The 11,852-nt window shown below is 46.8% G+C and overlaps 1 protein-coding gene across 2 annotated transcripts in view; it reads left to right on the top strand.

Moving 5' to 3' along the window:
* Window positions 1-426: 426 nt before the first annotated feature.
* LOC126542964 (integrin alpha-PS1-like) overlaps window positions 427-11,852 on the top strand; it is a 141,422-nt gene continuing 129,996 nt past the window's right edge. Inside the window, exon 1 of one of the 2 annotated variants that reach the window (XM_055077514.2) lies at window positions 427-779. In XM_055077514.2, coding sequence (XP_054933489.1) covers window positions 619-779 — 161 coding nt within the window. In that variant the 5' untranslated portion in view covers window positions 427-618. The remainder of the gene's footprint in view (window positions 780-11,852) is intronic. The other variant, XM_050190091.3, reaches the window with a different exon arrangement.

Here is an 11,852-nt window from a genome sequence, read left to right as displayed (position 1 = left end):
ACACTAAAATGCCGCTGATCTGTAGAGGTCGCTAACTAACCTACAAACGCTTGTAACGTTAGAACGAAAAACGATTGATTGATTGATTGAAACTTTTATTAGAAACGATGGCCCGTGGCCTAAGATGGGGTAAGGGGTCAGGTAAAATGAAGGATGCCTGCCTCCTTAGCAAAGGGCAGCAAAGCATTAATTCTTCTGGTGGCATCTGATTGCGGTGCGACCCAGTCCTCGTACGATTTAGTGGTCAGGCGTGCTTGTCCCTGAGGCTGGCTGTGGCAGGAGGCAGGACAGCATAGGACAGGACAGGACCGGATCAGGCGAACGAAGGCGCTTCGTGAATTAGTTCCCAATTTTACCGCAAGTGGCGCGGTGAATTGTGTGAGAGAGGAGAATGCAACGCGTAGAGTGAGAGGGCGGTTGAGACGAGAGCGAGCGAGAGCAGCCGGATCGGGCATCGCGGCTGCTGCTTGCACGCGGGCGGTCCGGAGTAACTGTGCCGCGAGTGCATTTGAAACTACTAAAGGCCTTCGGGGTTTGTGGGTGTGGGGCAGTGAATGTGCTTTGCGTAGAACGGACACGTTTTCGGACGCTGCTGCGTGCCCTTAGACTGATCAGACAATGTATTTACTCATAACAGTGGCGGGCTTGTTAGCCAGCGTGCGTGCTTTCAATTTGGAACCGAGGCTACCTCTTCTGAAGCAGGGGACGAAGGGCAGCTACTTTGGATACTCCGTCTCTGAACATCAGACCGTCGAGAACGGCGTGACCATCGAAAGCCTGTGAGTTGAGCGTGTTCCTTGCACTTTATTTCTGGTCTTGTCTTTTGATATCTGGCCTTCCGAAGAAAAGCAGCGCGCTAACATTAGTCCATCCGAGCATTCCGAAAGTTCGTTGCGGGACGTTTCGCGGTTCGATGCGGGATGTCTTCGCCGATCGATGACCGAAACTCCGGAGTCCGGAACTTCTCACGCACCTGCGCCTAGAGTTATATCTGGTGGTGGAGGCTCAAGATGCGTCGCATGCGTGTACAGCGTGCGTCGGCACGCTTGCCATTACATGTTTCTATTCGCCCCAAAGTGTGTTGCCGCTCTCCTTGGCGTTGCAGCTAGGGTCACGCTCGCTTTGCCGTTTCTGGAGTGCCAGTGCTATTTGGAAAGCTCCCGCTGCTGGGGTCGGGTATGGTGGGCCCTGTGTAAAAGCATTCGCTCCTCGGTGTACCGGAGAAGTGCGAGTTTGCGTTACGTGCCTCATGCTCGCGTGTGGGCTGAGAGAAGCGCTCAGCCCGCATCTCCGCTGCAAGAGGATCGTGTGGGCGCGCGCGCGCGCCGATCTGCGTGCGTTTCTTTTCCTCCTGCTGCCCAAACTTGGAGCTCGCCGAATAAGATCAACAAAGTGCGCTTCACCACCGGAGGCGGTACGCGGCTGCCAACGGAGTCGCCGTCGTCGTTGCTGCCAGAGCATTCGTTCGGGCTCGTTCGCAAGCCGCGCGTGCTGCCGCCCATCTCCCTCTCAGAACAGCTGTGACTGAAGCAAACCAACGAGTGCGTTGCTCAGGCCATAGCAAAAGAACAAACCAACTGTTGAACAGACCAGCCGATGGGGGTGTTTACAGCTTATAAATTATTCGAAATTGGCCGCGAGCTTTTCTTACGAGCTCTGAACTTGTTTTTTTTTTTTTTTCGCTATCCGATCTGTGAAGCCAGCGTAATGCAACAAGGCTACGGAAACTTGCGGTACCTGCAGCTAGCACATGCATGTACTATGTTACCCAGATGTTTTATGTTACACGCGTACGGCTGCATGTTCCCATGAGACGTCTTTGTCAATCTGCGCTAGGTTGCGGCGGCCACCTGTGGAGCGCCGGGCTGGAAACCTCGGCACGACAGGCCGGCCAGTCGCATTGAAGAAAAACCGAAGAAATGTTGCGGTTCGGCCACTCCCTTCAGCACGTTGTTGTGCACGTAGCTGGGTTTGCTGCGCGATAAAGGGCGTCGTCTTTCCACTCCTCGAGAGGCGAACGAGGGCCCCGCTTCTCCACAGGGGTGCTCCCCTCGTTCCTACCTTGTTTGCCCGCCGCAACAAGTGCCGCTGACCTTGGGAGTGCGCCATCCGTGTGGTGGCTGCTGCTCTCCCCTTGCAATAAAGGCACCGGCTTTCTCGAGAAACGGCGCGAGAGCGGGACAAGAAAGGGAGAGAAACGCTCGGAAACTGCAAGAACTTGGAAGAAAAGAAAATGCGTGTTCTTGCATTATCATGTTCGCAGTCATCAACAAGTGCACTAGCGTTCGAGAAGAATATATTGAATCAGCTTCACACTGGCTTTGTCCGAAAAGAAACCTTGCTCGTGTCCTGATCGAGGTCAGCTCGCCGCGGATGCGCGTAATCTCTCTCTCTCTCTTTTTAATTTTTTTTATATAAACCTCACTCCGCATCTGAAGACCCGAGTGGAATTCGCACGTCGAGGCTATACGTAACGACTTTATAATGACCACGAAAATGCAGCGCCCGTGACACAGCGCGCTACGGTAGTGGGTCTGTTGTCATAAGCGGAAAGGAAACGAATGGTATCTTGCCGTTTTCGCGGCTCGTATTCCCGCTAGCCGTGATTAGCGTATGCAGCTCGATCGCCTCACGTTTTCTTGGCGAACGCCGAGATGTAAGATGCCATGTCTGCAGACCGTCTGGTTCGCCTCTGCAGCTTTTTGGCCATTGTCTGACAGAACATCGCTTGCGACCATCACGCCATTCCTTGTGGTTATTATTCACTCGCGCTGGAAGCGCCGGCGCTTATTTCGTAGAGCATAAGGGCGCCCCGACCGCAAGGTAGTATACCATAGAGAAAGAAATTTCTTTCTCTGTGAGTATACTGTCGAGTCTCTTCCGATGCACTTATGCCATGATATCACTTCACCTGCTGACGAAGAAATAATGACGGAACACTACCAATTAGAGGCGCTCACGGTAGCAGTGTGATCGATTAGTATTTCTCGCTCAATCCGAACGGTAAGGACAATTAAAACTTTTTGTTCTATTATCTCAGAAAAAAGTTAAGCGAAGAGACTTGATCCCTGCCCGAAAACAAGGCGACATGGCTGTACTCATGCATTTTTGAGTTCCAGACAAACACATAATTTGAGAGTGTTTGCAAGGTACAAAATAACTGGTAGGCTGTTTTAGTAACCTTATTCGTGGCGCGTGTGGGAAAGAAATCGTCAATCACTCATCGCAACGCTGAGGCCCGGTATCCCGGTGGGCAGGTCATTGAGAGTCCCCGACTCAAGTATCGCCGTGGGAGATGTTGCAGCTACTCTATAACTGTGGTGGAAAGCCATGAAACAGTCGCGAACGGTGCCGAGTATGGTATAGCTCTTGACTATGTGCTCTTCGATGTTTCTTTTCCTTTTCTTTTTTTATCTTGGCTAGGACACTAATATTAAGTCCGCCCGTTACAAAGGGTTCATTAGTCACAAACTATCATAACCTTTACCGTGCAATATAACGTGACGTATTTCCATCCTTCAATGTGCGTCCTTAGAAGTCCGTGTTGCCGCAATGTACTGGGGCTCCACAAAGTGTGATGTATCCTCAATGTAGTGATGAAAAAATGCAGGGACACCTAAGTACTTATGAGTATGAATTCGAAAGCATCAGTGCTCAATTGAACGATGCTGGGAGGTCCTTATGAACTACTCGCGGTCAAGCGAGCGCGTTGCGACGCTTGGCCTGGTCTAGCCCAGTGGTGTCTTCTGAGCGTGGAGTCGTAGGTTTGAAACTCACTACCGCGAACGTTCTTCCATTCGAACTCATTGTTTTTTTATACACCAGTTTCTTTATAGCGAGGCGCAGTTAGAACGCAGGCGAGAGCTTGCGCGGAAAAGGAACGCGTGGATAACACAGGGTTGCAAGGGTGACGTGGCGTCGCGATGATTCCCTTTCCTATTACGCAACACCTGACGCTGCAGCAGTGTTCCCTTTCTCCGGCTTTGCTCCGTCGAGGCGCGCGTGACGTGGCGTCGCAGCCAGTGGGAATTTAGGAGCCGTTTCGATGCATTCCGCGTGCGATGCTTTTACCAGTTGCTCAATTGGTAACAGTATCGCACGCGTGATGCGAAGACGTGGGTTCCTGTCCCCCCTGTGGCCAGTTGTTTTTTCATCCCGTTTCCACTAATTTATGATTTCTTTAATTCAGTTTGTAAGTACAAGTAATTTCCCCTATGTTGGCCTTGGTGTCATTGTTTGTTGGCTTCTTATGATATGATTAATAAAGGATCAGGCCCCTCAGTTCCATTTCTTCCTCAGTTGTATTATATATATATATATATATATATATATATATATATATATATATATATATATATATATAATGTCCAATTTTTAGAACTTGTTTACGACTGTTGTATTCAAATTCAAAAACTATTCCTTATTTGGGTCCAGATTTTGGGTAAAACTTGTTAAGGAAGTCGCAGTTTCATCCGAAAGGCGAAACATTGGTTGTGATAGCAAATTAGTACACAGCTATACGAAGTAAAGATAATAGTTTAATAGTAGTATAAACTTGTAAACATTCGCTTACTAACTAAATCAACAAGCATAGTAACGCGCTCACAAGCAAGCATGAACACATCTCACTCGATGACCGCGCACACTCATGTCAAAACGCTGGAGTGAGAAAGCGCAGCACCATTAGCGAGCGAATTGACCTTCGTGCTGCCTCTCGGCTTCAACGCGAACTAAGCGGCTAAAACACAGCGCACACGATGTTATTAGCTCTCAGCGCACTCTATCCCCATCGCAGATCGCTTTCTAGGAGGGCCCTTGCGGCCGCACCATACACAGCTGCGTCAGAGTCGAACGCCCTCCCTCCCTTGCCTTGCGCGCGGCGGAAGACGGCGCGCTTCCTCCCCGCTTTCCTCCCTTGCGCGCGCGATATTGAGCCACCATCGTCGGCTTACCCTCGCACGCTTTCACTCGTGCATACAACATACGGCGAGCGGAGACGATGTTATCACCCTTGGATTTTATACGGAACATCACGCCTACGGCAGAAATGCGCCTGGAGTGTCTATATAATTTCTATAACAATAAAAAAAGCAGAACAATGTCCCCGAGCGATCTTCAGCCCGACTTTTCGGATCTGCTAGACTAATTGAGCCTACCCGCCGTCCACTTATTCATGTAATGGAAAACAATATATCGGCCGACGTTACGCGAATGCTTCATGAATGAACTTAACACTTTCGTTTGTCTCTGGCGCAGCTAATTTTTGCGGCGCCTCTGTTGAGCATAATGCCAGTTCACGGCGTCTGTATACAGACACACTTTCCGAATTTCTTGAACAGTCAATATCTCTAGCAATCAAACAGTTCTGAGTGCTTTTCACGAAACGTTCGTATTTTTTAGGTTCAACCGCAGTATATTTCAGCTGCGATGGTTAGCAGGTCTGCGTCAAACTGACCGCATTAAAAGGTGACGTAATAAATTATTTGTTGCGCTGTCAAGGAATTGCGGCTCCACTGCGCAATTACTGGGTCGACGGCCATCCAACAAACCTATAAGAACGAAACATTTTTTTTTCCCGGTCAACGTTAGTGGTGGCGCCTCGTTCTGAAAAGGCAGGCGGCACTTCGGGAAGGGCGCGGTGTACACCTTCGCCCCTCAGCACAGACGTTGGATTCTGTTGGGTGGAAAGCGTAAACCACTTTGCATTATTATCAATTCTCTGTTTTTAGTGGCGTTGTTCACGCAGCAGTAACCTGATCTCCGGGAAGTTAAATGCTAATATTTTTCTTTTATTACACGCAAAATAGCGTTAAACATTTTCATTATGACGCACTTAAATGCAACGCCTTAGCGGAGAGAGGTGCTCCGAGCACTCTCTTCGTTCCTGCCTCTGCCATCTCATAAGCTAGCCGCACGCCCAACAGGAAATGCTTCGAACACATGGGCCCTCCAACACATGGGCCCATGGCGCGGGCTTTGTAGCTTCAGGAAGTGACGAATGTAATAAAGGCGCAACGAAAAGGGTGAATTTCGTGCCGTGGGAAAGCGCGCGCTCATAAGCGAGCAGTACACGCATGCAGATGACGGCGACGAAGCAGACGGCACTGCATTCACTTGGTTCGTCCCGCCGCCATGCAAGTTGGCGGAAGCAGGCGCTGCTGATGTGGCTCTGTTGGCCGCCGGGCTGAATTGACACCCACGGACTCTGCTGACCGTTTCGCGCATCTTCATTTGCGCAGAGCCAAGGTCGTACGCTCTCAATGCGGCGTGCTCGCATAAGTCAAGAAGCGGGCCGACATGGGCTTAAATGCAGTCGATTTGCGTGTGTTTAATAGATTCATTCGTTCAATAATTAGACGGGGGTTTTCAATCCGAAGCATCGTTGGCTAGTTCAACCCAGTTTTCTGTAACGACCAAGTCGCGACTACCTGTCCGTTTTCGTTTGCCGGTCACGAAGATATTGCATTCTAAGAGTGTGGGCCATACGTGCCACGTATATGTGCTGCCATTCAACGACCCTGTGTGACGCCAACTTGGGTCACAGGTTACGACAACCACCAACAACACTCAAATTGCGCATTAGTTCGCAACGCGTCGCAATAGCATTAACCGTTCGCTGCACTCCCAATCCGTCAGTGTTTCTCATTACGTAGATGACAACTGGAGTTGAGTCTTCTTTCTCTGTCTCTCTTCGTTTTGTCGCGAGGGCTGCTGAAACAAAAAAGCTTCAAAGCATGAATTAAACGACAAGCAGACTCTTTGCATCGTCGAATCATTTACTGCGATGAGCAGTTAACATGGAGAAAGTTGCTTTCGCTCGCGCTGCGTCTCTTCATATCGCTTGCGCGCGAACGCGCTGGCTCAGTCCCTCGTGGATTATACGATAGCTTCTTGTCCTTCGCCCGGCCTTCATTACTCAGTTCCTGGCGCTTAATGACGCCAGTTGTGTCGCGTCCGTAAAACGTTGCATGTTGCAGCAGTGCGCTGCGAAGCACATAATAACGTGTAGAGCACCTTCCCTGCGGCTCCTTTCTGCACATCGATCTTCAAATGTTCGTCTCTGTCCATTTGAAATATTATTATTTTTTTTTTATTTAATAATACTGCAGGCCAATACTTTGGCCCAAGCAGGAGGGGCATATCACAAACAAGAAAACACAGAAAAGCGTATACAATGCAACATGAAATGAACATAATGCACTAAAAGAAGCACAAATGATAACGTCAACATCGCTAACTTGCACAAAAATGATTTTGCAATGCAGCCATGAAATCTTTAGACTGAAATACACTAATGGGAAGTGAATTCCAATCGTTCACCGTTCGGGGGAAAAAACTGTACTTGTAAGCGTTTGTTTTCGCGAAGATCGGTGCAAGCAAATACTCATGACTGTGTCGTGTTCTCGTAGAAGGCCGACATATGGAAGCTGGTAGCGTCATATTATTTTTTCCAGAAAGAGTGTTATGTAGTAGTACAAGACGATTAATTTTTCTGCGTATTTCGAGTCTCTGTATTCTATTTTGTAACATTATTGAGGACGGCGAATCCTTCCTGGCATATTTCCCGTAAATAAATCTCACTGCTTTTCTCTGTACTCGCTCAAGTTCTTTTGTGTCTTTCATGGTATGCGGGTCCCAGAGTTCGGAAGCATATTCTAACTTTGATCTCACTATTGCATTCTAGGCTAACATTTTAGTCCTTACAGGCGCGTTTTTAAGCTTTCTTTTTATGAACCACAATTTTTTTAGCGCAGCTGAGCAAACATCCGAGATATGAGTTGACCATGTAAGCTTATTGTTGAGGGTAACGCCAAGGTATTTGTATTTGTCGACTTCGAGGACAGTTCTATTTCCAAGTTGGCACGGAAAAATGCTAGCAGATTTTTTTCTTGTTACGCGTAAAAGTACAGTTTTTTTCCGCATTGAGCTCCATTCCCCAATTGGAACACCAGTCAGTGATCTCTGCAAGGCATCTTTGCAGCACAAAATGATCATCATAGGACACAATTTCCTTGGAGATAACAGAATCATCCGCGTATAACCGTATGGACACATTACCAGGAATAACATCAATCAAGTCATTAACATAGATTAAAAATAACAATGGTCCTAGTAGACTGCCCTGAGGGACTCCTGAGGTGACCTGTCGTGCACTGGAAGTACAATTCCTAATATCAACAAACTGTTCTCTGTTTTTGAGATAAGCACATATCCACTGTATGATACCAAATGGGAGTCCAATTTTATCTAATTTATGTAATAGCTTTGCATGGGGAACTTTATCAAAAGCTTTGCTGAAGTCCAGAAAGAGCACATCTATTTGTCCAGATAAATCAAGTATGCGGGATAGCTCATGTACGGTTGTTACGAGTTGAGTTACAGTGGAGAGTCCTTTCCTGAAACCATGCTGAAAAGGTGATAATATGCTATGATCTTTCAAAAACTCTTGTATAAAACCAGCGACAATATGTTCCAATAGCTTACAGCACGAGCTAGTAATAGATATAGGACGGTAATTTGAAACAGATTGGCGGTCTCCTTTCTTGTGTACCGGCACAACACGTGCTTTACTCCATACTGATGGTATTGCACCTAATTTTAAGGATAGCTGAAAAGGATTAGAAATGAATTCAGATAATTGCTCTGAATATCGCCTCAAGAAAGCATTAGGAATGTTATCGGGCCCAGCTGACTTCTTAATATTTATATTTAGAAGCAATGCCAGGACACCTTCGCGACTGATTAAAATATTATCTACCGATGGGCTACTTGTAATGGAAAGTTCACACTGATCACGTTCTGTAAACACACTTTGAAAATATACATTGAAGTATTCAGCAATGCAGTGCGCATCCTCTATTTCAATTCCGTTGACGTTAATGCTTTGTATCTGTTGTTTTCTCTGGCTTAGATGCAGCCAGAACTTTTTAGGATCGCTAGAAATAAATTCTTCAAGATTCAAGCTGTAGAACTCATCTCTAGCCGAATTTACCTTTCGTAGTAAGTCTTGTTTCAGCTGCGTAATCTGCGGGGTTGTAGCTTTGTTCCTCTTTCTCAGCCTTTTTATTTTACGCTTGGTCTGAATAATATCTCGATTTATCCAAGGATTTAGGCGCTGTTTTCGAACTACTTTTGAAGGGACAAAGTGCTCCGTACAGTACTTTACAGTCTCCTCAAAACGTTGCCATGAAAGTTCAACATTATTTTCGATTATACCAAGTTGTGTATCTAAATAATCTATAATCGCAACATCATCTGCCTTAGTGAAATCTCTAATTGTTTTAACTGTTCTATGATCTTGGTGCTTCTGCAAAAGATATCAACTTGTGATCTGATATACCAGGCTCGACCGTTGTTCCATCAGAAAATAGTTCGCTCAGGAATAGAAGATCGAGAATATTATTTCCACGGGTGTCACTATAAACAGCCTGCTGGAGGCCCAGGCTGAACATAATATCTATCGCCAAGTCACCAGAAACCGATGAACCATAGTTTAAACGATTCCAGTTTAGACACGGTAGATTAAAGTCACCTGCTATTATTAAGTTTTTTCCCTTTAGTTTCAGAAGATGATCATACAACTGATGCATGAAAGAGTCATCAGCCCCTGGGGCCCGATATACCGAGCACAAAAAAAAAAAACGACATTCCCCAGATAGATACCTTCAAGAGTAAACTTTCGTGTTCCTTGATTTGATCTGCAACTGTTACATGAACACTGGATTTTGTTATGACTGCAATACCGCCACCGCGAGAAACCCTGTGTTTTCTGTACAGATGATAGTTCGGCGGAACTATTTCGTCGTCGCGAATGGCTTCGTGCAACCAAGTTTCCGAAATGATGCAGACATGGGGGTCATATAACAAAAGCAAATCTTCCAGCTTATCTGTTTTATTTACAATACTTCTGGCATTGAATGAGAGAAGCCGGAGCTGGTGCGCCTGCAAAAGCTAGCTTTCGGACGTTGAGCTGTTCGTTCTATAATTTTGTTTGCGGCTCGGTGTACTATCAGTTCCAGAAATTTGTTTACGGGAGTTGGAGGCATCATCCCAAGAAAAATACTGGTCATCAATTCGCAGCTTATCGTGAATCAGCTGAACCTTTTTTCTGCTATCTTTGTCTGCCTTCGCACTAGTCCAAAGCAGTTTGCGTTTGCGCCGCGTGTCAGCGCAGTAATCATTCTGAATAGAAATGTTTGAACCTTTTAGCTTAAATGCGTTCTGCATGACTGAATGTTTTTCCGTGTAGTCCTGGAAATACACGATAATCGGCTTGCCATCTGAACTCCTCCCAAGCCTATGTATTCTTGCCACCGACGCTCAAGCCCAATTTATTCAGAAAGACGTCGTTTAAAACCTTGTCACGTAAGAGCGACAAAGTTTCATTGGGAATTTCCGGAACGCCTAAAACTATCAGATTTGATCGCCTATACTTCGATCTTCTAGGTCGATCATCTTGGCTTTCTGTGATTTAAGTATCTCTTCCATTTTACATACAGTTGTGACCAAGGTAGCAGCTGTGCTCGTATTTTCTTGTACGTCTTCTTCCAACTGAGTCAAACGTTTGTCAAAACAATCAACCGCTTTTTCTGTATTTTCAAGGCGCATTTTCAAGTCCGCGATATCATTTCTTATTGCCTGTTGTCCTTCTATCAAGGATTGAAACATTTCTTCAACTGTTGGTCCAGGATTTTCCTCAACATCGCCACACAACATCAGTTTGCAGGAGCAAAAACAATCATAGGCTATACTTATACAAAGTTGAGGGCACGGCAGAACAACTAAAAACTTATTGTCACTACGAAACGAACAGTTGTGACCAACCTGTACAAAGAAGATGAGGCGCATGGTGAACGACCTGCGCCAAGCGCTTTCGCCGTGCCCACTGAAGATCCTCGGGTGCGGGACAGTCTTTATAGGGGTAATGGCCGGTGACGTCACGAATCCATGGCTTGGGAAAGGAGGCGGTTCGATGATGACGTTGAGTATCCGAGCTTCTTTTCCCGTTCGTCCTATATAATCACCACTCAAGGTTCGCGAAACGAGGATGACGTTACGTACGTTTTCGGACAAATGTGGTTTTGTCGACTTGCCTGCCTATCGCACTAAAACGATCGATTTGATGAGTTTCAAAACAAACTACCTGATTTGCTGGTGCCGAGGATTAAAGAGAAAGCCGGCTTGTAGGACATAAGCTATGACGTGATTAGACGATGATACACATTGTGTGTTTCCTTCGTCCACAGAATGATTATGTGCATGTTCGCTTCTAAAAATGGGCGTTGACCGTTGCTGTTGTGCATCTGGAATGCGCACTTAGTTGCACCATTCTTGCGTGGGCTCTCGGCTCCTGTACGTGTACAACAGGCAGGGGTCTTCCCGACGCCATGAAGTATTTTGCTTGGCCTCAAGAAATGTTTGTGCTGCCCCGGCCAGCTACTTAACAAAACGTGTTTTCTGAAGAGGAAAATCTGGGCCATATTGAGCAGAAGTGGCATTCTACTATAAATAAACGTGATCGAATAACAGTTTTAAAAGCTACTAGGTTCGGGTAACACACGTGCGTTAATTCGGTGCGAGTTGCGAATCGCCCTCTCAAGTTCGGAGCCACCGCCATTGTCTGCCGAAGGTTGCGGGTGCGACGCCCGGTGGGGCGCCAGTTGCACGCTAGCAACAATGGGTACACGTGCCTCCACCTGGAACTTGCCTTTCCACAGAGAGAGGGGAACTTTCGTGGTCGAAAGGATGGAGAGGTCGGCCTGAGTGAAGTGCCCCCGACCCTCTACTCCACGCTGGAGTCTCTGTACGCCTGGCTGTGAAGCCTGCGAAGCTGCTGTCGAAACATGTGACCG

This window comes from Dermacentor andersoni, chromosome 2 (assembly GCF_023375885.2).
Source record: "Dermacentor andersoni chromosome 2, qqDerAnde1_hic_scaffold, whole genome shotgun sequence".
Lineage (NCBI taxonomy): Eukaryota > Metazoa > Arthropoda > Arachnida > Ixodida > Ixodidae > Dermacentor > Dermacentor andersoni.
Note: the sequence above shows the minus strand (reverse complement) of the source record. Positions and strands in the feature narration are given on the sequence as shown.